The 26,050-nt window shown below is 36.9% G+C and overlaps 1 protein-coding gene across 1 annotated transcript; it reads right to left on the reverse strand.

Annotated features, from left to right (window-relative positions):
* Positions 1-12,889: 12,889 nt before the first annotated feature.
* Positions 12,890-25,587, reverse strand: LOC104235916 (probable pectinesterase 53). The gene is made up of 5 exons (XM_070150181.1): positions 25,135-25,587; positions 23,672-23,861; positions 22,490-22,696; positions 15,392-15,627; positions 12,890-13,278 (listed from the first exon to the last, which is right to left on the reverse strand). Exons 1-5 carry the CDS (start codon positions 25,494-25,496, stop codon positions 13,131-13,133), a joined length of 1,143 nt encoding a protein of 380 aa, XP_070006282.1. The 5' UTR covers positions 25,497-25,587; the 3' UTR covers positions 12,890-13,130.
* Between the last annotated feature and the right edge of the window lie 463 nt (positions 25,588-26,050).

The raw sequence follows: 26,050 nt of genomic DNA on the forward strand, positions 1-26,050 counted from the left end.
TTTGTTGCTTGGGGCATGGATGTCATTGGACCAATTAAGCCAGCAACATCCAATGGGCACAGGTTCATTCTGGTAGCCATTGATTATTTCACCAAGTGGGTTGAGGCCAAAACTTTCAAATCAGTGACCAAGAAAGCAGTGGTCGATTTTGTTCACTCAAATATCATCTGTCGATTCGGAATCCCAAAGATAATCATCACGGATAATGGTGCTAATCTTAACAGTAATTTGATAGAAGAGGTATGTCAATAGTTTAAGATTACACATCGAAATTCTACCTCATATCGTCCCAAGGTGAATGGAGCAGTCAAGGCAGCCAACAAAAACATAAAGAAGATACTTCGGAAAATGGTAGAAGGTTCGAGGCAATGGAACAAAAAATTACCATTTGCGTTATTGGGTTATCGCACTACTGTCCGTACTTCGGTAGGTGCAACTCCTTATTTGCTGGTATATGGCACTGAAGCAGTGATACCTGCGGAAGTTGAAATCCTGTCCCTTCAGATTGTCGTTGAGGATGAGATTGATGATGATGAGTAGATCAAAACCCGTTTGGAGCAATTGAGCTTGATTGATGAAAAAAGATTGGCAGTTGTGTGTCATGGCCAGTTGTATCAAAAGAGAATGGCAAGAGCATACAACAAAAAGGTGTGTCCCCGGAAGTTTGAAGTGGGCCAGCAAGTGCTGAAACGTATCCTTCCACATCAGGCAGAAGCAAAAGGCAAGTTCGCCCCGAATTGGCAAGAGCCATTCATTGTGACCAGAGTACTGTCCAATGGTGCTTTATGTTTAACAAATATCGAAGGAAAATGCATAGACATGGTTATCAATTCTGATACAATCAAGAGATATTATGTATGATTTCTTTGGTTCAATTGTTGATTGTTTGTACTTGGCATTGTTTTGAAGATTGGAATGACGAAGGCAATTTGTTCTGCTATCTAAACACTCTACCCTTTGTTTCCCCTTTTGATCCTTATTTATTTTATTTCATACCCCTCTTTTGGAATCAATAACGAAAAAGAAAAAAAAAGCGAAAAGAGAAAAGAAAAAAAGAAATTCAGGCATGAACTACGTTTGACCTGATTCCTATTAAGGATACGTAGGCAGTCTCACGACTCGGTCATAGTAAAATAAAAAGTCAAAAGATCCCCAAGCAAGAAATTGGGGCAGAAGTTGTGATTGTAATAAGAAATGTGATTCCAAAAGTTGTAATTCTAACCCATTTGAAGTTGTTTTGAACCCGTTTTATACCCTTTTCTTCCCAAACATATCCAAGAACCCACATTGCTGTCCAAAGAAAGACCGCCCGATCAGTCTTCGAGAGATGCCAAGTCAAGCAATGTAAAGAGAACTCATATCAGGGGCAACACTCCGGTTTAAGCAAGAGAAATCAAAAAATGAGAGAGTCTTATTGGTGAAAACCCTCAAGGGCACCATGAGGCGACGAAAGCCGAGAGAAAATAAAAATGAGAGAGTCTTATTGGTGAAAACCTTCGCGGGCACCATAAGGCAACAAGGAATTAAGGAATGAACAGATGAGAGAGGTTTTTCGATGAAAACCCTTCAGGACACTGCAAGCCAAACAAGGTCTGAAAGTTGGCGGAAAGTAAAATTTGGGTTGTGGAGATCTTGGAGCACGAAGTAAAACAATTGGAAAAGAGAGTGGTTAAATAGACTGGGCTGATTAATCCAAAATGCATACCATGATCGTTGGTGTCAGTGACTCCATTCAGATAAGTTCCTTTTCCTATCTCCAACAGTCATCCAAATTTGGATTTTCTTCTTTATTCTTAATTCTCAAAATCGTTGCATTTCATTATTGTTAATTTTTACTCCTCTAAATCTCTCCCAAGGTTAGCCTTGTTTCAACAAATAAGAAGGAATGTCAAAGTGTACTACCAGAGTCAAAATTGCACAAAGCAAAATGCAATTAGAACATGCTGGAGATAGTATGATAAAAAGTGGGACATAGGGTGTAAGCAAAGGTTAAATCGATGGAATGGTTCAGTAATGTCATGGGAGATGTATGGTTACGAATAAAAGGTTCAGAAGTGAAAAATAACAGTTGGGGATCCTGCAGTTAAGGATCAGTCAAGAGGTCAAAACAATTCTCGACCAGTTCAAGGCAGTCGGTCGAAGCAAAGCATGGCAAAGAGAAAATCATCCCCAGCAAGAATGCCACAACTAACCACCACGTTTTAAACTGACAAGATTTTCTTATATTTAAAACAGGGGCAAAGAAGGCATTTGTTTCAGGAAGCACCCTATAAGGAAAGCAAGTACCATGCAGGTTTGATCGCAGAATTCTCAGGACCCTCCTGGAAAATGGGACTTAGTTTAAAATTCAAAATAATCATGAGTAGCGGAATTTGGCATAAATACACCCCAGAGGATTATAAGTGGAGCTTCGAAGTTTGCATGTTTAAGATACACTTTGGACATTACCCAAAGGCCTCGGATTTCAATGTAATTTGGGGAGACTCTCATAGCCTCTATCTCTTGGGTTGGCCAACAGAGGGATCGAAAAGAACCCGTTTTCGCTTTACTTCCTCAAGAAATAAGAAACACCATCTTTTTCCACCTTTTTACCCCATGAGAACAAAGATTCTGACTTCTCTTCTTTCCCAGCCTGGTGGTTATGATTTTCTGCTTCCTCAACTTTTTCCCCCAAGAAGAAATACCATCTTTTCCCACCTTTTCCTCGATTTAATTGGAAATTTTCAGGACCCTCCTGGATAATGGGACTTAGCTTTAATTCGAAATATTCATGAGTACAATATCTAGCATAAGCCCTAGTTTGTGAAAATATAAGTTGGTTTGAATTTTTCAATTTTTAAGACAAGACTCAATTCGAAACTTCAGGACCCACCTGAATAATGGGACGTAACTTTAAGCATTCCATTAGATAAGTAAGTGTTGTTATAAGAGAGTACAATTTAGCGTTGAAATTGTCATTCGTAAGATAAGCTTTAAATTGAAATTTCAAGACCCTCCTGGATAACGGGAGGTAGTTTTTAGACTGTCTTAGATAACAAGATTCGACGGAAATCATACCTCTAAAAAATATAATGTAGCTTTGGAAACTTGCTAGAGATTTTCAGGACCCTCCTGGATAATGGGATCTAGCTTACAGATTGTTAGAGATATTTGGTAACAATCAACACTTACAGATGCGTCCAGTTACCAAACTGGGGCAGAAAATTTTCTTTTGTTTTATCTATTTTGTTGAAAATCAGGCACCCACCTGGAGGAACGAGGGAGAACAAGCCAAAGGAAGGCAGTTGTGAAAAGAAGATGGACCAAGTTTTAGCAACCAGGTATCCACCTGGAGAACAAGGAGTAGCAGTTAAAGATTCAGCAATCAGGCACCCACCTGGAGAACAAGGAAAAGCAATTAAAGATTCTACAATCAGGCATCCACCTGGAGAACAAGGAAAGACAGTTGAAATATCAGTAATCAGGCATCCACCTGGAGAACGAGGAAAGACAGTTGAAATATCAGCAATCAGGCGACAACCTGGAGAACAAGAAACAACAGTTTAAGTATCAGCAATCAGGCATCCACCTGGAGAACAAGGAAAAGCAGTTGAAGATTCAGTAGTCAGGCGTCCACCTGGAGAACAAGGAACAACAGTTCAAGTTTCAGCAATCAGGCGCCCACCTGGAGAGCAAGGGAGTACAGTTCAAGTTTCAGCTTTCAAGTTCTTACTGATATTTGGTAACATGATTTAGTTCACACTCACATATGTGCCCAGCCACCAAACTGGGGCAGAAAATTTTCTTTGTTATGTCTATTTTTTTTTTGAAATCAGGAGCCCACCTGGAGAACAAAGGAATACATTTCAAGTTTCAGCAGTCAGGAGCCCGCCTGAAGAACAAGGGAATGCAATTCAAGCTTCAGCAATCAGGCGCCCACCTGGAGAGCAAGGGAATATACTTCAAGTTTCGATAATCAGGCGCCCACCTGGCGAGCAAGGGAATATACTTCAAATTTCGGCAATCAGGAGCACACCTGGAGAACAAGGGAATACATTTCTAGTTTCAGCAGTTAGGAGCCTACCTGAAGAATAAGGGAATGCAATTCAATCTTCAGCAATCAGATGCCCACCTGGAGAGCAAGAGAATACACTTCAAGTTTCGGCAATCAGGCGCCCACCTGGAGAGCAAGGGAATACAATTCAAATTTCAAATAATCAGGAGCCCGCCCGGAGAACAGAGGAAAGGAAACAATAGTCAAAGGAAGACATTTAAAAGGTTCAGCAATCAGGTACCCGTATGGAGAAAAAGGGGAAATCATTTCAAAAAATACCATTCAAGTCAGCCACAAAGGAATTTCTGAAGAAAATACAAGTCAACAAGGAAACAACAGTCACAAGACCAAGTTTGAAAATAAATCTTTGTAAAGCATAGATTATAGCTCAGTCTAGCTTCTTCATTTTGTCATGGTATAATAAGGAGGTCAGTAAGCAGTATCAGCAGCAGTAACAGTAACAGTAAAACCACAGCTTCATGGTACTCCCAGCTACCGAAACTTCCCGAACTACATTGACCTGATTCCTTTATAGCCAAGGATATGTAGGAAACCTTTGAAGCAGAGGTTCAGTCAAATTCTTTCAAAAAATGCTTCCCACGGAATCTTCAAATCGGCAAAAATCGCTCATATCCGCTCACTTTATCTTTGCACGAAAACTCTTCGTGTTTCCGGGCAAAGAGGGACAGCTGTGAGTACATGATTTTTGCCTCATACGAATTACTCCAAAAGAATTCCCAAAATTAGGTATTTTCTTTAATTATGTGTTATTTTGTGGAATTATTATGCTATTTTCCTAATTGTTTGCATATGTTTGTGTACATGTTTAATGCATTAAAAATACAAAAATATAGTATCTGCATTCAGGATTTAATTTTACATTTTTTAGATTAATTAAGTGAATTGTTGTTTTACAAAAATGAAATATTCAAAGAAAAATAACGTATTTTGCATTTTTAGTGTTTAATGTCGAAATTTCGTGATTTTTTTTTTGATTTGGTAAATAATATTTGGGATAATTATTATTTAGAATTAATTAGTATTTTTGATAGGATGATTTGGTTTTACAATTTAATTTAGGATTTTAGTTTTAATTTTTCGAAAAAAGGGGAAGAAAAGAAAAGAAAAAGAATTAAAGAGAAGGAAATCGGAATTGGGCCAAACTCAATTTAATTTAAGAAGCCCAAACAATTACCCAGCCAAACCTGCCCGATCCAGCCCAAACCCGTGTCAAAATCCGGTCCATCCTCAGGCCATATCAAACGACGTCGTTTGGTATAGTTTGATCAGGACCGTCGATCTCACTTGATCGAACGGTCCCTAACCTCGCCCATGACCCAAGCCCAGACCCGTCTTCCCCAACCCGGTCTGCCCTAGTTGCTACACCAAACGACCCCGTTTCGTTAAAAGATCAATCATGGTCGTTGGATTCTCATCATCCAACGGCCCTAGTATACCCTAACCCATTAGACCCTACCCTTAGAACCCCCCTACCCTCCTCTCTCTCGTCCATCTTTAGAGACCAACAAATCACTGCCTTACTCCGCCGCTTTCCGCCGGCCGGAAATCGTCCACGGCGGCGGACAACCAACAAACAACCCTAAAATTACACCATACAATCCCCTCCGTCTCCTCTTTCCAAATCCTAGACTAGTTTCCCTCGAACATCCCTAGAATCCTTCGAATTTCAGATCGAAGATTCGACCTCGAACCTTAACTTACCCAAGCACCCCCAAATTAACACCCTGAAGCCACATCACTCCCCTCTTCCCTAATCCACGATCCGTTGCCCTCGAATCAAACCAGAACTTGTCGAATAATGAATCTAAGTTTAAACCTAAAACTACAGAGGCAAGATTCGTTGATACTTTAAGCTAATTTTGACTTTATCTGTCTGTTCTTGATAAGAACACAATCAAGAACACACAGTTAAAGTCAAAATTTAGTTTAAAAATTGAAGATTCAAGGTTTTCTTCAATTAATACTGACCGGTGAGTTTTCTGTCCTGCTTCTATGTTTATATTTTTTAGTATTATTCTGATGTTCGTCTTTCTCGTCTCTTTTTCTTTTTTCTGGTCAATTTCAATTGAAATTCGATCAGTCCTCTAGTATAAATTATTTCTGTCCACTGTTTGTTTCTTTAGATTGACTTTGTGGATTCGTTTCGTATAATAGGGATATCAGTTTGTTTTAAGACTTTGAAATCGTATCTCGTTTAATCACTTAGTCAGAATAATTAGGATTAAGTTCAATAATTTGGTTTAATGATGCTGATAAGAATTGGTTAGTATAAGTTTAAAGTGTTCACCTAATTAAGAAGCTTCTCAAATAGTGGTAGGGTTAGAATTACACTAACTAGGTTAAGTGGACAATTAATAAATGAAAAGTTGAATTGATAGTGATGAATGCACTAAGTTGAACAATTATTTACAGACACTAGGGGACACACTGAAAAACATACTCTGAATAGGAGGAGAGATTCTGAAAATACTGAAATAGACATATAGAGAGAGATTTAAGGAAAAAATTCTAGAAAATACCAACGGCTGATTTTACTGTTTCATTAAGTTTTAACTTGAACTTTGAGGTCTCCTGGGATTTCTGAAGCAGTTTTCTGATTCACATAGATTTAACATGGTTTAAGGTTGATTTCTGGAAAGTTTTGGGCCAAGCTGGGTTAAAATTACTATTCTATTGGACTTAGGATCGATTCTGTGGGTTTAACTTCCTTGGTTGGGGTTGTGTTCTAGCTGGTGTTGCTGTTATCTGCTGATACTATTATGTTGTGCTGATCCCCATCTTTTCTCTTATTTTTGCTCTCCAGGTACACATTTCCGAATTTAAAGCCATATGAAGTTTTGACTTGCAGAATGAAAATGAAATAGCTTCAATATGTCTTGGCTCTTTAGTTTAGTGCTATTGTTTCCATATCCCATGATTTTGTATTTGTTTAATATAGTGACTGGTTAATATGATGGTTGTAACTAATAGGTTGCTAACAGGAAGTTAGATGTAACAATTACTACTTGATTAGTTGCGGGATTTAGAGTTTGTTATAGTAGTTTAATTGGACTGGGAAGGACATTCAGTTGGATTGTGTTAATCAAACAGTTATACATTTTTTGTGTTTTTGGGTATGAGTTTTGTTGCATCTGCTATCTCATTGTTTCTTCTTTGCAAATTAAAGGTTAATCTCAAGTTGATTGTGATAAGTTAAACATGTAGGCTATTGAAAAAATGGGTGTTTAAGGGATGATGATTGGTATCTATAGTTTGTGAAATTCGGTTCAGTGGTGTTTTACTTGGTCATTTCATGTGTTTAGTGTTTGTTCGTAATGTCAAGGCTCGACAGGGTCATCTTTGGGACTATGGCTTTATAATGGCCAGTTAATCCCAAGTGCTTTTTGCTCGAACTGTTTGAACTAGCCCTAGGGGGTTATTCGGCAAGTTGGGGAAATGAGTTTGCCTTTTTGAAAGATAAAACAGTAAAGTGCATATTTATTTAGTGCTTTAACAGTCATGATCCATATTTTTGTCCATTTGTTTGATGATTGGGAATGTGAAATGCTAAAGGTTAATCTCCTGTTTAGTCTATGGATTCGAACTTGCGTCTCATTTCTTGTTGATGCTACCATGTTTCAATTTGGGCCCTATTAAGCGTGAACGCAAAGGAGCTGGCCTGGAATGGGAATAAGGCGTTAAATCTTGATCCTGAATCTCCATTTCTCCGCCCCATGTGTACAAACTGGGCCTGTTATCGAGTTTGGCCCAAATTATTTCAATTCGTGAGTTTCTGTAATTGCAGTATGTCATAGGGTTTAGACTCAAAGGGAAACGGACCATTGTTTATTTATTTCGTTTTAGGCTTCAGTTTTAACATACCTTTTTTTGAGTTCTTTTGGGCTTCTTCTTTATTTAAGTTAGATAATTTCAAATGATTAGGAGGTGAGCCATAATTAGATAACTTATAATGAATGGCCCTCACAAATTATTTTAGAAACCTTTAAGTTAAAATAAATTAGGGCGCGACAAGCCAAACAAATTTCAAATGCACGGCCCTCACTCAATTAATTTTGTTTATCCTTAGAAATCGAGGCGTGCCATTTAGCGAAATTCCATGGCCCTCGCAAAGTGCAAAAGCGTAGTTGCTTTAAGCGCGTGTTTTAATAATCTACTTTCCTAAACTCGGGTGCACATTTATGTGACCCAAATCCAAATCTCAACGATGTTCAAATATGTCAAAAACCACGGGTGCATTTATGTGACGTGGTTCGAGACGTGTTTTAATAACATTGCAATTTTCTTTAAAAAATGAATAAAAGCAGTTATAAAGTTAAAATTACACATAGGTTCGAAATGTTTTAAAATCAGAGAGTTAAGCCGAATATAATAGTTGAGCGACCGTACTAGAACCACGGAACTCGGGAATGCCTAATACCTTCTCGGTTAACAGAATTCCTTACCCGAATTTCTGTGTTCGCAGACTATAATACAGAGTCAATATTTTCCTCGATTTGGGATTCGAACCGGTGACTTGGGACACCATAAAATATCCCAAGTGGCGACTCTGATTTTTTAAAATAAATAATCCCGTTTCGATCATCACTTAAATTGAAAAATAATTCCCCTATACCCCTTACGGGGGTGTGGTAAAAAGGAGACGTGACACTCGTCGATGAATGAAATGGTCCCCTCTGGGAAATAATCTCGGATTCGGTTTCCCTCGTGATAGACACATGGTGAGCTTTAGCATTGGTCCCTAGAGACGCTGACTCCACCAATAATCATGTTGATGACGTGCTGAGGTTCCTCATGTTCGGTCTGTTTGTTGGAGTCCCTATTCCTGAAGTGATTTTTGACTCGATCACTCATAAATTCTCGGAGATGCCCGTTATTGAACAACCGGGCCACTTCTTCTCTCAATTGCCGACAATCCTCGATTCTATGGCCGTGAGTGCCATGGTACTTACACATCAAGTTAGGGTCTCTCTAGGTAGGGCCGAACTGCAATGGTCGAGGGCATTTGGTATCTTTGATGCGCCCGATGGAAGATGCGATGCTAGCAGCATCGACACTGAAGTTGTATTCCGATAACCTCTGTGCCTCCCTGGACCCGAGTGGCCTATCGAAACTGTTTTGCTCATGAGTCCCTGACTTTTGTGGCTTCGATCATTCCTTTTTTCGTTTCTCACAGGGTTACGCCTAGATCCGTTACCCTTTGGTCCCCATTATACGGTTTATATCGGTCTCTGTTCGGTCTCGGTTCATGATCGACGATTCTCTTAGACTTGTCGTTAGTTCTAATGGGATAGACGGACCCAAAGGGAGGCCAAGATGATCGTGCCCCTCATACTCTTCTTTCCATTTTTGGGTCGCTCTTCTTATCTGTCGTATCCCCAGATCATACCTTTGCCAAGATAACCTTTGAGGTACCTCAAGATCCTGTATACTACATGTAGCTCGACTCTGATTTTTGATTGGTACCTGTTATAGACATCAACCCAAGTTACCGCCGGGTATTCTATCAAAATTTGTTTCAACTGTTGTGAAGCCAAAAAGTTTTGGGGGTTGAGCCCTTGGATGAACGCCTGAACGACCCAATCATCCGCGACCGGAGGCAGATCTATTCGTTCCATTTGAAACCTCGACACGAATTCCCTGAGATTTTGTTATGTTTTTGTTTTACTTTGAAAAGGTCTGATTTCCTGGTCTCGACCTTGATGGTCCTGGCATGCGCTTTTACAAAGGCATCTACAAGCATAGTAAACGAATCAATAGAATTAGGAGATAAGTTGTGATACCATATCGTTGCTCTTTTTGACAAGGTTTCCGAACTTTTTCAGCAAAACCAACTCGATTTCGTCATCTTCTAAGTTGTTTTCCTTGATGGCACATGTGTAGGATCAACTCTGGAGCTATTGATTCTCTTTTCCCCCGATTCCAGCCGCTTCGTCAGTTCCTCAAAAATCTTAATGGTTTAAGGGTTGGTCCCGGGCTCAGCTTCACTCGGCCTCTCCATGACTTGCTCAGTCCTTTAGGTGTTTTTCTAGGATTGTTCGGGTTGAACCCTGCTGGGGGCGCGACTTTGGTTCTGCAGCTGCGTTATCACCTCCTGTTGAGCTTGTAACATTTTGAAGATCACCCGCAGATTAATCTCGTCGCCTTCACCTTCGGGCGTAGCTCGAGTCGTTGGTCGGGCTCCCCCGCGAACATTGTTCTCAGGGTCGGTCGGTAGGTTGGCGTCGATGGCCACATGCGAGTTGCATCGATTGGGTCTGTGACCGGGGCTCTGTTGGGATCAGCAGGAGGCACCTCGTTGCTAGGTGCTATATTGTTGTCTTCGCCATGATGGCCAAACTCAATATCAACGTTGAAGTGAGCAGATTGAGAGTTCGGCACCCTTAGGTAGATCTGAAATTAAAATCTTAAGGAACAAGCATAAATTATAGTGTGTTATGGAAATTTGTATCAAACTACCACTATTATCCTTAGCGCCACGTACGGTGTTTTGTTTGAGCTTTAATACGGGCGGATCCCGGCTTCGATCTCGACTACACGCAATTATGTCCTCTCTTCGTTCGCCCCACCGGCAAATCAGGCTGCTCGTTACCTCCAATTTTACCATATACATGCTCAAATCTAAAACTTTTAATTAAGGGTGGAAGGATTTTATCCATTCCACCACAATTCTTGGCCATAACTTTAACGTACTTTTTCGCGTACATTCACGGCCATAAAATAACACATAACTCCCAATGCCACACTGTCATCATGTCGAAGGTTAAATTAGGTCTACTGGTGTTTGAATGTCTTACTTGTTACGAGTTACGCGGAATTATAATGCATGAATCGTTTACATGGTATCTAATAATGAAATAATTATTGTTATACAAGAATTACTTACTGTAAAGTCATTTATCGTCTTTAAATAGTCTTATAATCCCCCTAATGTTAATATACGTATTCTTATTCCATATTTATCTATTATAAAGTAATACATAAAGTGAATAAGAGTATTATTTGATACCGCTAACCGAACGCTTGATTAATAATGGGACAGTTATTTTTTCTTCTGTGACCAAACAATTGTTATATTATTTTATACATGAATTTAAATTGGGGTTAGTTATACCACCACACAATTATGAATCAAACGACTCCTACATAACAATTGCTTTCGACTCGAACACAATGTATTGTTTCTGCACCTACAGCGCCTTAAAGTTCTAACTCTATCCAATTGATTGATTTTAAAAGATTTGCTTATTTTACACACTATTGCTATATAGGAATATTAAATGATATTAAGAAATATGCAAAGTTTGTGCATTATTGATTTAGAGTAGTGAGTTTACTGATACTCTGCGCCTTATTGCCTTAACCATAATCGGCCTAAGCTGTAAATTCTATGAATCAATTATTTCCGGATGAATAATGTGTATATTATGTAACTTTATTCTGCTATAGTCTGCATATTGAAAGCTACAAATAGCAAATAGATTGTGACAAAAAGATGTAGCAGTAATAAAGCCCAAAGACTTTGAGTGCAAAGACGTAAATGGAAGATTTTTTATTTTTTTTTTACTTTTAGCCCGCATCATAAACTATTTACATTTTGTAGCTGAAAAAATATACATAAAATTTGTATAATTTTTATATATAACATAAATAATATATATATATATATATTATCGAAAAAGCTATACAATGTCATTCTCCTTAAAAGGAAATTGAAGGACTACGCATATTTCGTAAAAATAGCACGGTATAGCCAGTTTTCGGACTGGTCATTCAAAAATAGCCAGCGTTTACGAAGTCAATGAAAAATAGCCACTATTTTGCTGCAACGAGACCGGTCCAGCATAATATACTGGAGTTCGGTGCACCTGTGTATGAACTCCAGCATATTATGCTGGACCGGTATACTTTGTTGTTTCCAGTATAATATACTGAAGACTGGAGCACCGGTGCTCCAAACTCCAGTATATTATATTGGACAATTATACTTGCTGGAACTCCAGTATATTATGCTGGAGTTTTAGTGTACTTATCCTGAACTCCAGTATAATATACTGGCGTATTTTCCGGGTTTTGAACAGTATTTTCGCTCAGATTTATCTTTACATGAAAAGTGACTAAATTTCGATTACTTTTGAAATTGGGCTATTTTTGAACGACCAGTTATAAATTTGGCTATTTTTGAATTTCTCCCCTATATTTCCTAGTTCTGCAAGTGGTGGACCATGAGATGGACTAAAGGCCTTCAGTAAGTACTGAGCCCATTTCTGGAATGGCCTAATCTGCCTTCAGCAAGGGTGATTTGCAAAAATAGAATTTTTTGATGCCAGCATTTAAATTTGACATCATTAAGAAATATTTTGAAAAAATAACCTCTACACTAGCCTTAACGACACATTATGATGATCGTTCGAATTTCTGGTCAAATCCTGGTGATCGCCATAACTTATTGCGTAGAAGTTCACCAACACAACATATTTTAAAGTGTACATCTTAAGAAAGTTATTCAGTTTTATGTATGAATTAGTCAAAATTTTCTTAGAAGATTTGGTTTAATACAAGCATTTGAATAAGATCTTTAATGAGAAGTACTACCCACGGTTGCTTGCTGAATTACAATTTTATCCTTTTTGTGTATGATATGGTAAGAATTGGTGCGAAATGACTAATATACCCTGGAGCTTTTTAAAAATGACATGAAACAGACATGTCGAAACTCTTTCTCTTCTATATAATAGAAAGAAAGAACCACTAAAATATATAATCCAATCACCCTTTATATATAGCCCGATTAATTTAAATTTACGTTGAATATAATAATCCATTAAATAGGAAAGCTTCGTACCAGGGGTTTCTCCATTTACAGGTCTTGAATTTGATGAATATATAGAGGCTGAAAAATTCTTTTCTTTTTCTTTTCCAACACTCGTGTTATATATAGTCTTTGAATTTTCATTATTCTCACAACTTCTCTACTCTATGCCTCTCTGAACAACTACAAGATACATGGATTTTACAAAGTAAGCCAAAATAAACAAATAAGAAAGAGAAAAATTTGTAGTGCAGATAATTTATTTCTTTAAAAATTAATCCATTCAGAGCCATCAATAAAGCTAAGTGAAATAAAAGGCTTAGCTTCTTGATCAGTTAGTTCTCTGCACCACGAAACTCTTCCTGCAAAACTTGCCCCTGGTCCACTACATTTGTATTGCCCAAAAAATACAGTCCTGTCCAGAAAAGTAACATTAATTATCAATAATAAAAAGACAAATGGAATTAAATAAAAAATAATATTATCTGTATGAAGATCTGTCCATAATTAGTCAACGATTACTACTTAAGCATAACCAATTAGTTGTATGTATATGATACATTATCTGCATGCAAAAGGTCATTAATTTCTCCCAATTAAGCTAAACATATCCTAAAAGAACAACTTTATTTTTTTTGGTATATAGTGGCTTTTTAGCATACCCCTTTACATGTTGTGCGCTACGTGTGGATTACAGTTGATAATTTACAATAGACTTGCATTTAGTAGCGGAGCCACGTGTATTCAACACTTGTCGGAAATTATATTGTATAGCTTGGTTTTTGTTATATGTATATATACTATATATTAATACCCTTTGGCTTCTTCTTGGGTCTACTTTAAATTTTGACCTCTTTTTTGTTAAAATCCTGACTCCGCCACTGTACATGATCACATATGCAACTCTCAACCATGGACGTGAGCATTCTCACGGCTTTCTGCTCGCCCAAAACATGATGATAGCAAATAGTTTTCAATCAAATATGCAGTAAAATAGTCATACATGATGGAGTAAGTTACAATCCCCAACGGTGCACGACCCACAACTATATGTTAGACAATATTTTAAAATGTATACTCAACACAGACTGACTGCAAATTTTAGATCTGTATCTGTATTTTCATGTTTAATTTTTCTTCAAAATATGTCACAAATTATTACCTAATCATTTGATATTCGAAATTTACTGGTCGAATTAATCCGAAGTTGCATTATCAATAACTTTTCTTTATCCAGTTCGAACTGATGGCCCCACTAAAAAATGATGATTGATGACAATGTGTATATTATTAAAGGATGATGAACAAATTTGTATGGAGATAGTGGAATAGTGAAGCTAGTGCTACTCTGAAAAAGGTTAATATGACAAATTCCCAATACAATTTTGTAGATAGGTAACAGAAAGAACAGATAAAAGGGACAGTCACCGTCCCACGCCAACTAGTATATATTATAGCAAAAAGGTAATTCTATAATTAATTTTGCGCTTTATAAGCTTAGCCACACTTTAGCATGTAGATATGTTAAATTTGGTTTTTTTTTTTGGCAAGAAAAAAAAAACCTATCTAGAGTCTAGACTCTATTATTTAATGAAAAAGTGTAAGGCCGTCCACATTTTAGATCAAAAGGTTAAATATATATTTTTTTAAAATAAGGTAGGACTTGCACCATCTATTGAGTGGTATTAAAAGGGCAATTTTTTGAAGAAAAAAAAAAGTTTAGATCAATGAATATGTCATGAGTCAACCTGTCTAAAGTTTATTTGGATTAGCAAATTGAGGAATAAGTTAAAACGCTTTTTCCTGTTTAGTATATCCAAAAATTGATATATTTCTACATTTTAGTACTCTTTAGTCAATAGCGGAAGCATAATTTTCATCAAGAGAATTTAAAAAGTAAAATAGTAAAAAATACAAAGATACCAAGCGGATTCAATATCTAATATACACACATAAAAAAAATTAACCTTAATGTAATTTTCTGGCGGAAAATGGTTCATGCGACGAAGGGGGTTCGGACGAACCCTCTTCTGCCCACTAACTGTAGCCCGGTCTTTATAGCTTTAAAACTTGCATTTTAACCTAAATGACATATTGATATAGCCATAGAAATGTCATCTAGGACCAGAGGCGAAGTCATGATTTGAAAGTGGCAGGAAAACCGCTTTCGAATAAGTATTTGAGGAAATGCTGGAGTCGGAATCGAACTTAGGTAGCATATACTAAAAGTTAAGTTGTGCCCCTCTCCCTAAATCGACTAATATAGCTGACTAAGATTTGAATCTTAGGATACCAATCAAAATATATACATGTTATTTAAGATATATACACATATGTACATATATTTTTTCTGAAATTACCAGGGTCCATGACCCCTTACCTAAAGGGCAGGTCCGTCTCTGTCTAGGACTACAAGTTTTAAGTGTGCTAGCTCTTGATATGCATCAAAAAAAGAATTTGTACGCAGTTAAACACCGACATATAAAATGAAACAGAGGACGAAATAGCTAATAGTAGAAGGAACTTACATTTCACGAAGGGGGTCACCCCAATTATGCCAACCTTTAGGGATGATAATATTGTCCATATAAGTGTAAGCAAAGACAACCCTAGAGAAGGGACCCCAAGCTCTTCCAAGGTACAAAGCACCAGAACCCGTGACTTTACAGTTGACAAAGCTAAAGCCAGTGTCCTCCAACATACTGCTTCTTCCTTGTGCTGTTACTGCCCCTGTCACTGGTGCTATTGCGTGCAAATGACATCCCTGAATGATTTAACAACACACACCATCAAATCGGTACTGGCAGACTCAGGATCTTTAAGTCGTGGACAGAGACAAGACGGATCCAGGATTTGTAGGTTTCGGGTACTGTTTCGAAAGTACAAGTGTTGCTATTTACACTATTCAAATAGACTTACATCTAATCGATTTGATCAACTTTGGCTTCGGTTCGAGTTATTCTTTTCAAATTAAATGCACAAATAATATTCCAATTATTATATAAAAAAAATTCGTTCATAGATCAGTGCATCAACTGATCAAGCTTATATGCAAAGTTTCAACTCAGCCAAGGCGTCCGGTTGGTGTGGCACCCAAGGGTGGAGCTAGCCCATCGAGTACGGGTTTGATCGAACCCAATCATTTTGGTCCAATCCATATATTTATCTTACCAAATTCATTCAATATGTACAAATTATTAATTTAGAACTCATTAACTTAAAAGGATTAGAACCCCGAACCCATAAACTTCAAATATTGGCTCCGCCTTTGCTGACAACAGTACCCTCAGGGGCGGAGCTAAAGTATCGGGAGTGGGTTTCGGTCGATACTAATAGCTTTAGTTCGAACCATATATTCGTCTTAAAAAATTCATTAAATATATATAAATTATCAATTTAGAATTCAGTAACTTAAAATGATTAGAATCCTGAACTCATAAACTTAAAATTCTAGCCTCGCCTCTATCTAGCTTTGTATATAGATTCCCCCTGGTCGTGGGGGTTCAACTGTCTTTAACTGGACTTTCTATTCTGAGATTGGATGCCCAGTCGATATCTTTGTGTATTATTTCTAGCTTCAAACATAAAAATATAATGTTTTGAGTAAAATATAATGGGTGCTCAAGCACCCATTAAGTTCAATGTAGGTCCTCTGTCGGACAACATTGAGTTTAGGTGTAAATTATTTTTTATATTAGTAATGCAATTTAATTGATTATTATTACTCTATTTTTTTTGCAAGTTATCCTATATTAGACTTTAGTTGTCTATTATTCCTAAGTTTTTCATGGTTCTATTTACAGAAAAAATCACCATAGAGGAGACAACTGATTCCCTAGATATACAGATAAGAGTATAGATGTGAACATATAAAGAAATTGATTCTGAAACTATTTCTCTTATGAGGAATCTGACATTATTATGTCTACAATTATTTCAGCTTCTATTTTTTTTTCTTTGTACCGTAATATTTTTCGTATAGTCTATGAATATCTAAAGGTTAACTCCAACATCAAAATTAATTTAGTCCAATATAACTTCAAATCAAATGCTCTTGATAAACAAACAATGCCAAACAAATTGAAATGGAGGGAGCATATACTGATACATAGAGCCTATAGAATATTCCATAACACATAGGTGGATTCTTTTTTTTTTTTCTTTTCCCAATTTAAAAATGTAGATGAAAAATGCCTTCAGATAATTGCTATACATCCCAAAAAAGAAGAGAGACCATATAGAGCAAGTATCTCATTCAATAGAAAGATAGTAGCAATAAGGGAAAGCTTTATCAAAACTCTCAATTCTCAAGTTGTTGGTGGAAATGTTAATCAGCAATCCTCCACTTCCATTTCCATGTTTTATATAAAGTCAATCACACCTTTTATCACTAAAGGGCAAGCCGGTGCACTAAACTTGTTGAATTATGTTAAATTTCCATCCCACATCGGTGGGTTAAGGAGTTGGTGGGAAACTTTTCCCCTATAAAAGAAGGCTTAATGTTTAGGATTTAAACACACCTCTCATTTGCCTTCTCATCTGTTTAAGGCATTTGTATCTTCTCTCTTTAGTATTATTTCACTTGTATTTTTGGAGTGGAATAAAATATTGGTTGTGTCCGAGGAGTAGGCAAAATTAGCCGAACCTCGTAAATTCTGGTGTTTCCTTTATTGTTGTTTTATTGTCTTATTTATTATTTGGTGGCTGTCATAATTTTTGGTATAGTAGTTGTGACTTATTCACACTATATACATTTGGCTTCCGCAACAATTGGTATCAGAGCCAAGGTACTGTCTAAGTATGCTCTGTGGTTGCAGCATAGTCTGATCTTCCACATCAGAAAAGATTTATCTTGGTAACTGAGTCAAGGTTCTGTCTGAGTATGCTCTGTAGTTGCAGCTTAGTCTGATCTTCTACATCAGAAAGGAAATAATCTTGATTTGTGTCGTCAGCTATTAAATAATATTTGTGTCAAATATGGGAGACAATAAACAAGAAGAATCTACATCAAGTGTCAACAATACGTCATCATTGGCATCTTCGCTTATGACAAGAATTGTGTCAAATGCGAAATTTGCGGTAGAAATTTTTGACGGGTCCGGACATTTTGGGATGTGGCAAGGCGAGGTTCTAGATGTCCTTTTTCAACAAGGGCTAGATCTGGCCATTGAAGAAAAGAAACCAGATGTTATTGGAGAAGAAGATTGGAGAATTATCAACCGTGTTGCTTGCGGTACCATTCGATCCTACCTTGCTAGAGAGCAGAAATATCCATACACAAAGGAAACTTCTGCAAGTAAATTATGGAAAGCACTGGAGGATAAATTTTTGAAGAAAAATAGTCAAAATAAATTGTACATGAAGAAGAGACTGTTTCACTTCACCTATGTTCCTGGTACCACGATGAATGAACATATCACCAGTTTCAATAAGTTGGTCACAGATTTGCAAAATATGGATACAACTTATGATGATGGTGACTTGGCCTTGATGTTGTTGGCGTCACTTCCTGATGAGTACGAGCACCTTGAAACTACTCTACTCCATGGAAATGACGAAGTTTCTCTTAGAGAAGTTTGTTCGGCTTTGTACAGCTATGAACAAAGAAAGCGAGAAAAACAGAAGGGCGGAGAAGGAGAAGCACTATTTGTGAGGGGTCGTCCTCAAAGTCAAACGAGGACAAAGAAGGGAAGATCCAAGTCAAGATCCAGACCCAGCAAAGATGAATGTGCCTTTTGTCGAGAAAAAGGGCACTGGAAGAAAGACTGTCCGAAGTTGAAGAATAAGGCCAAACATAACAATGGAAAGGCCATTATGGATTCAAATGTAGCTGATTGTGATGATTCAGACTTCTCATTAGTTACAACAGAGTCATCAACATCATCAGACATATGGTTGATGGACTCGGCTTGTAGCTATCATATGTGTCCCAACAGGGACTGGTTCGTGGAATTTCAAGAAGGAGAATATGGAGTCGTCCACACAGCGGATAACAGCCCTCTTACCTCATATGGCATTGGTTCAATACGATTAAGGAACCATGATGGAATGATCAGAACATTAACAGATGTTCGATATGTACCGGATTTGAAGAAGAATCTCATCTCTGTGGGAGCCCTGGAATCAAAAGGGTTTAAAATCATTGCAGAAAATGGAGTGATGAGAGTATGTTCCGGTGCACTAGTGGTAATGAAGGCTAATCGGAAGAATAATAATATGTACCGCTATTGTGGCAGTACAGTTATTGGGACAGCGACAGTAACATCCAGTGACGACAAAGAGGCAGAAGCAACCAAGCTATGGCACATGCGCTTGGGACATGCTGGAGGAAAATCCTTGAAAACTCTATCAGATCAAGGATTGTTAAAAGGAGTCAAGGCTTGCAACTTGGAGTTTTGTGAGCATTGTGTTAAAGGGAAACAGACAAGGGTTAAATTTGGTACAACGATCCATAATACTAAAGGCATTTTGGATTATGTACACTCTGATGTTTGGGGTCCTTCCAAAACACCTTCATTGGGTGGGAAGCACTATTTTGTAACCTTTGTTGATGATTTTTCCCGAAGAGTATGGGTGTATACAATGAAGAGCAAAGATGAAGTGTTGGGAATTTTTCTCAAATGGAAGACGATGGTGGAGAATCAGACAGGCAGGAGAATCAAGTGTATTCGCACAGACAATGGAGGTGAATACAAAAATGATCATTTCAATAAGGTCTGTGAAAATGATGGCATCGTCCGACACTTCACTGTTAGACATACACCACAACAGAATGGAGTGGCAGAACGTATGAACCGGACCTTGCTGGAGAAGGTACGGTGTATGTTGTCCAATGCTGGCTTGGGCAAAGAATTTTGGGCTGAGGCAATTACATATGCATGCCACCTCATTAATCGTCTACCATCTGCTGCTATTGATGGCAAAACACCATTTGAAAAATGGTACGGAAAACCTGCTGTAGATTATAACTCTTTGCACGTGTTTGGCTCAACTGCATATTATCATGTGACGGAGTCAAAATTGGATCCAAGGGCAAAGAAGACTATTTTTATGGGAATTACTTCTGGAGTCAAAGGATATCGCTTATGGTGTCCTATGACAAAGAAAGTAATATTCAGCAGAGATGTTACCTTTGATGAATCTGCTATGGTAAATAAGGTAACAGAAGACACCAAACAAAATAAAGGTGCTTCTAAGCAGGTGGAGTTTGAGGGAAAATTTATTTTTCCTACACAAGAAGCAGATGAGGAAACAAATGAAGATTACCCTCTGGAAGGAGAGCCAGTAGAGGAGATTCCAACTCAGGAACCTCAACAACAACTTGAATCAATAGCAACCAGCAGGCCAAAAAGAACAATAACGAAACCTGTTCGTCTCATAGAGACGGTTGCTTGTGCAACCTCAATTGTAGCTGATGATGTTCCTACTACTTATAAAGACGCTGTCCAAAGTTCAGAAGAAGATAAGTGGAGGATTGCCATGAATGATGAAATACAGTCCCTTCATCAGAATCATACATGGAGATTGGCCAATCTCCCGAAGGGAAAGAAAGCAATTGGGTGCAAATGAGTATTTGCAAAGAAGGAAGGATTTCCTAACCAAGTAGATGTTCGCTACAAAGCAAGATTGGTGGCCAAAGGATATGCTCAAAAGGAGGGAATTGATTACAATGAAGTGTTTTCTCCAGTTGTAAAACATTCCTCCATTAGAATTATGTTGGCTTTGGTAGCACAATTGGATTTGGAACTAGTTCAGATGGATGTAAAAACTGCGTTTTTACATGGAAACTTGGAGGAGGAAATCTACATGACTCAGCCAGAAGGATTCAAAGTTGCTGGAAAAGAAAATATGGTGTGCAAACTTGAAAAATCGTTGTACGGATTGAAACAATCTTCTAGACAATGGTACAAGCGATTTGACGAGTTTATGTTGCGGCAAGGGTACAAGAGAAGCAAATACGATCATTGTGTGTATTTGCACAAGCTTAAAGATGGTTCCTTTGTATATCTTCTCCTATATGTTGATGATATGTTGATAGCTTCCAAGAATTTGGAAGAAATTGATAAGTTGAAGATTCAACTGAAGAAGGAGTTCGAGATGAAGGATTTGGGTGAGGCAAAGAAAATTCTTGGCATGGAGATAATTAGAGATAGACGTTCAAAGAAACTCTGTTTATCTCAAAAGGAATATTTGAAGAGAGTACTTCAACGTTTTGGCATAGATGACAAGACTAAGCCAGTTAGTACTCCACTTGCTTCCCATTTTAAGCTAAGTACTACTATGTCGCCAATGGATGAAGTTGAACGAAAGTATATGTCAAAGGTACCATACGCAAATGTTGTTGATAGCTTGATGTATGCAATGGTTTGCACAAGGCCTGACATTTCACAAGCTGTTGGAGTTATTAGCAGATATATGCACAATCCAGGGAAGGAGCATTGGCAAGCTGTGAAGTGGATTCTACGGTATATTCATAATACTGTAGATGTCGGGTTAGTTTTTGAGCAGGAAGACAATCAGTCTGTAGTTGGATATTGTGACTCAGATTTTGCGGGTGATCTGGACAAACGAAGATCAACTACTGGTTATGTGTTTACTTTTGCAAAGGCACCAGTTAGTTGGAAGTCTACTTTGCAGTCAACAGTTGCTTTGTCTACAACAGAGGCAGAGTACATGGCTATTACAGAGGCTGTGAAGGAGGCAATTTGGCTTCAAGGATTGCTAAAGGAGCTTGGTGTTGAACAAAAAGGTATCACAATTTTTTGTGATAGTCAAAGTGCTATTCAATTAGCGAAGAACCAAGTTTATCATGCAAGGACGAAGCACATTGATGTTCGGTATCATTTTGTACGAGAAATCATAGAAGAAGGTGGAGTCACGGTGAAGAAAATTCATACTACGGAGAATCCTGCTGATATGCTGACAAAGGTGGTGACTGCGGTCAAGTTTCAACATTGTTTGGATTTGATCAACATTGTTGAACACTGAAGATTGAAGATGAAGACACAACCAAAATTTGTTACCGAGAGAAAATTGAAGATGTGGAATTTTGCCAAGGTGGAGATTTGTTGAATTATGTCAAATTTCCATCCCACATCGGTGGGTTAAGGAGTTGGTGGGAAACTTTTCCCCTATAAAAGAAGGCTTAATGTTTAGGATTTAAACACACCTCTCATTTGCCTTCTCATCTGTTTAAGGCATTTGTATCTTCTCTCTTTAGTATTATTTCACTTGTATTTTTGGAGTGGAATAAAATATTGGTTGTGTCCGAGGAGTAGGCAAAATTAGCCGAACCTCGTAAATTCTGGTGTTTCCTTTATTGTTATTTTATTGTCTTATTTATTATTTGGTGGCTGTCATAATTTTTGGTATAGTAGTTGTGACTTATTCACACTATATACATTTGGCTTCCGCAACAAAACTCTCGTTATCCGCGGTGTCCAGGGAAGAGCCGGACCACAAGGCTTTATTGCTGTCACGTGTTAAAGTACACTAATACTATATATTTGACATTGTCTGTTTATAACTTAAATCCTTTCAAGCATTAAGCGATTAAGATTTTAGATGATCAAAACAACGTAGAATTAAAACGAACATCAACGTTTTAATATAAAGTAAGTGATTACCTCAAAGAAAGAGAGGCCATTGCCAAAGATGAAGTCCACAGAACCTTCAATGTAGCAATCTTTGTAATAATGTCTACCCAAATGATCATAGAGTGTATCTTGAGCTCCCAAAAATTTACACCCTACAAAAGCTGCTGTATCTGCTGATATTCTAAATGCTACTGCTTGTTTTCCTATTGCTCCTGCTGCTGGCACTGGTGTTGTATTCTGCATTTTAATTATTATCATAATTCTTTTTAGCTTTCACAAATTAGAGTGAAACCCAAGAATTTCCAATATACACAACATTGGATAAAAAGAAAAGGTAATAATATAGTCTTGCAGATTTTAAATACTACCTCTGTCCGGTTTATGCAACACACTTTTCTTTTTATTCTGTTCTACAAAGGATCAATATATATATTGCTTCATGTTAAGAAATAATTTAACTTTAAACTTAAATTTTACCTTTATTGACATGACTTTATTGCTATTGAAATGTCATGACATGTTTAGGAGTACATTTTTAAATTAGGTCGTTAACCCATTCTAACATGGTATCCAAGCAGAGGCCGCCACCAAAATAATAAACGAGTTTAAGTTCTATGTACTAAATGCATATATTAGTTACACAATCAGGTTATTTGTAAGGTCAGTTCATGTAAATTTTGAGTCGAGGGTTTATTGGAAACAACCTCTCTATCCTCACAAGGTAGGGATAAGGTCAGTGTACGCACTACCTTCCCCAGACCCCACGCTGTGGGATAAAATTGGGTATGTTATTGTTGTTGTAGTTCATGTAAATTTTTAAGATAATCTTTGATTGGTAACTTGATAAAATAGTAACTAGCCTACTACCACATATTAAAATTCACTGATTCAACAAAAGGAATTAGACTCATACATATTGATACTTTTTTCTAAGCATGAAATAAATAAGGGATTTTTACAAAAATAGCCGATCATATTTACTGTTTATTTTTTCGAGTCATATATATTGATTATACACAATTATACATATATAATACATAAATTATGTATATATTATACGTTTAGTGGCTTTAGAGTAAGTGGTCGGCTATTTGGATGTTAGAGTGCACATGAGAAAGAGACAATGTTTAATTTGTTGGATTCCAACTTTTTCTTTTTCAAAAAAAAAAAAAAGGCCAAGCAAGTGAAAAGGCAAAAAAAGAATGTTTGTACCTTGAAAGTAATATTCTTGGCCTGGAAATAAGGGGAATTCACAGCAAAAGTTGCAGAACCAAAGGTGCCAAGAGGTTTTCCATTTGGTCCAGGAGTTTGTGCTGTATCTCCCCACTGAATTATTGTTTTATCTGCTCCTGCTCCTTCTATTGTTACAAATGATTTAAATGGAGGTATATTTACTTTCTCCCTACAAAATAATTCATAATTTCAGTTAAAAATTGAGATAAAATTTTAGAGTTGAAGACATAATCTTGAACAAATATAAATAAATGGCAACTCAGTGCACTAAGTTCCCATTATGCACAGGGTCTAAAGAAGGTTCGAATTAGATTGGGTCATATGTATACAGTCTAATCTTGCATTTCTGCAAAAGGCTATTTTTTGCAATTTGAACCCGTCACCTTTCTGATTATATGGTGTCCCTTTATGCGCAGGTCTAGAGAAGGATCGAATCACATTGGCTCATATGTATGCAGCCTAATCTTGCATTTCTGCAAATAGCTATTTTTGCAATTTGAATCTGTAACCATTCTGATTATACGGCAGCAACTTTTAAAATTACACTGAGAATCCCTTCAATCTTGAACAACTATATGGAACAAAATAAAAGATAATGTATGAACCACTTGACAATTTCATAGTCCTAATTGAAAAGAACATAACTCTTAACTACTCATATGTTTTTAACATTTTCTATCTGATCACAAGACTGTAAACGACAAAAGCAAAGGACAGAAAACAAAAAGGAAATTCTTTTCATCACAATTCCAAGAATTGACAATTGACTACAACTGCAAAACATTACAGCATGTGAAGGCTAAGAAAAGACAGATGAATGAACAAAAGAAAAGGAGAGTTACACACACATGATACTACACCAAGACAAACACTTTTTAAGGAGAAAAACTTAAATTCAATAAATTTATGAAATGGATGGTTAGTACACATGTCTTCATCAAATGATCAACTCAAAAAGCAAAATTTCAATAAAAATCACAAAATGTAGAATGTAGATGTTCAATGACGGAAGGGGAAATATTCAATTTTATAAATTAAAAAAACAGTAGTGTCAGCTTTCGTGTATCTCGATTCTCGACTACAACTATCCAGTAGAGTAGTTGAAGTACATGTAAACCGATCTTGAAAAAGTTCAATGACAATCACTCATCCAAAGAAAAGGGAAATATTCAATTTTATAAATTGAAAAAACAGGAGTGTCAGCTTTCCCGCATCTCGACTATAACTATTCACTAGAGCACTTGAAATATGCGTAAACTGACTTGAACACAGTTAAATGACAATCACTCATCCAAAGAAAGGGGTAATATTCAATTTTATAAATTGAAAAAAAGGAGTCAGTTTTCGTGCATCTCAACTACGAGTCCCTGTAGAATAAATGAGGTACGCGCAAACTGGCTGGAACACCATTATGATCGATAAAAATTAATGAGACTACTTACGTGTAAACTCCTGCATGGATCTTGATAACAACTCTGATAAGATTAACAAAAGGGAGAGAATCAATGGCATCTTGAATTGAAGTAAAATCTCCATGAGAAGGATTTTTATCAACAGTAAGAGTAAAAGAAGGGAAGATTTTATTTTTGGCTGTTTTGAAAAGGGAATGTTTTAGGCTTCCAACAAATTGAACCCATTTCATAAATTGTTGTTCTGATTGTTGAACTTGTGTCATATTCACTGTTAGTTGTTTTCCTTTGGCAATTCTCTTTGGTCTAAGCCCTTTGGTGTGGCAAAGAATTAGGCCAGAATTGATGAGAAGAATGAGAATAGTAAAGTGAAGAAATGGTCTAAAATTTGGCATTCTTATTTGAGTAGTAGTAATAGTACTATCAAATGAGAATAAAAAGGAGAAAAAACAAAAAGTGTCAAGAACTTATAAAGAGAGATGTTGAAATGCATTGCAAAGTTGGCTATATATACATAATTACATGTATGTCTCTGTGTGGTTTTGGGGTTGGGTTGGAAAGTTCAAGCGATATTAAGTAATGAGTCATCTCCTTCCTCTTCTTTGTTTTTTTAACGGTAGCGTTCGACTCAGCTTTCATGCATCTTGATTATCTTTTCAGATGTCAGTCATATTTTATTAATATAGGTATTGAGTAATTATGTCCACCAAAACTTAAATATATTAAAAAAGTTAATACAATATTTAACTAACTCGTCTCTTTCTCTCTTTTTTCCTTCTTTATCATACTAGTGTTAAGTTTAGCTTGCGTGCGTCGCGATTGATCTTTCACATATATGTTATTTTTACTAGTGTAGATATGGATTACTTTGTCCATAAAAATTTAGACAGTTGAAAAAAAATCATCTAAATTTTGTATCTCTACAAACCATGATTATCGAGTTACTTTA

Source organism: Nicotiana sylvestris, chromosome 6 (assembly GCF_000393655.2).
Source record: "Nicotiana sylvestris chromosome 6, ASM39365v2, whole genome shotgun sequence".
NCBI lineage: Eukaryota > Viridiplantae > Streptophyta > Magnoliopsida > Solanales > Solanaceae > Nicotiana > Nicotiana sylvestris.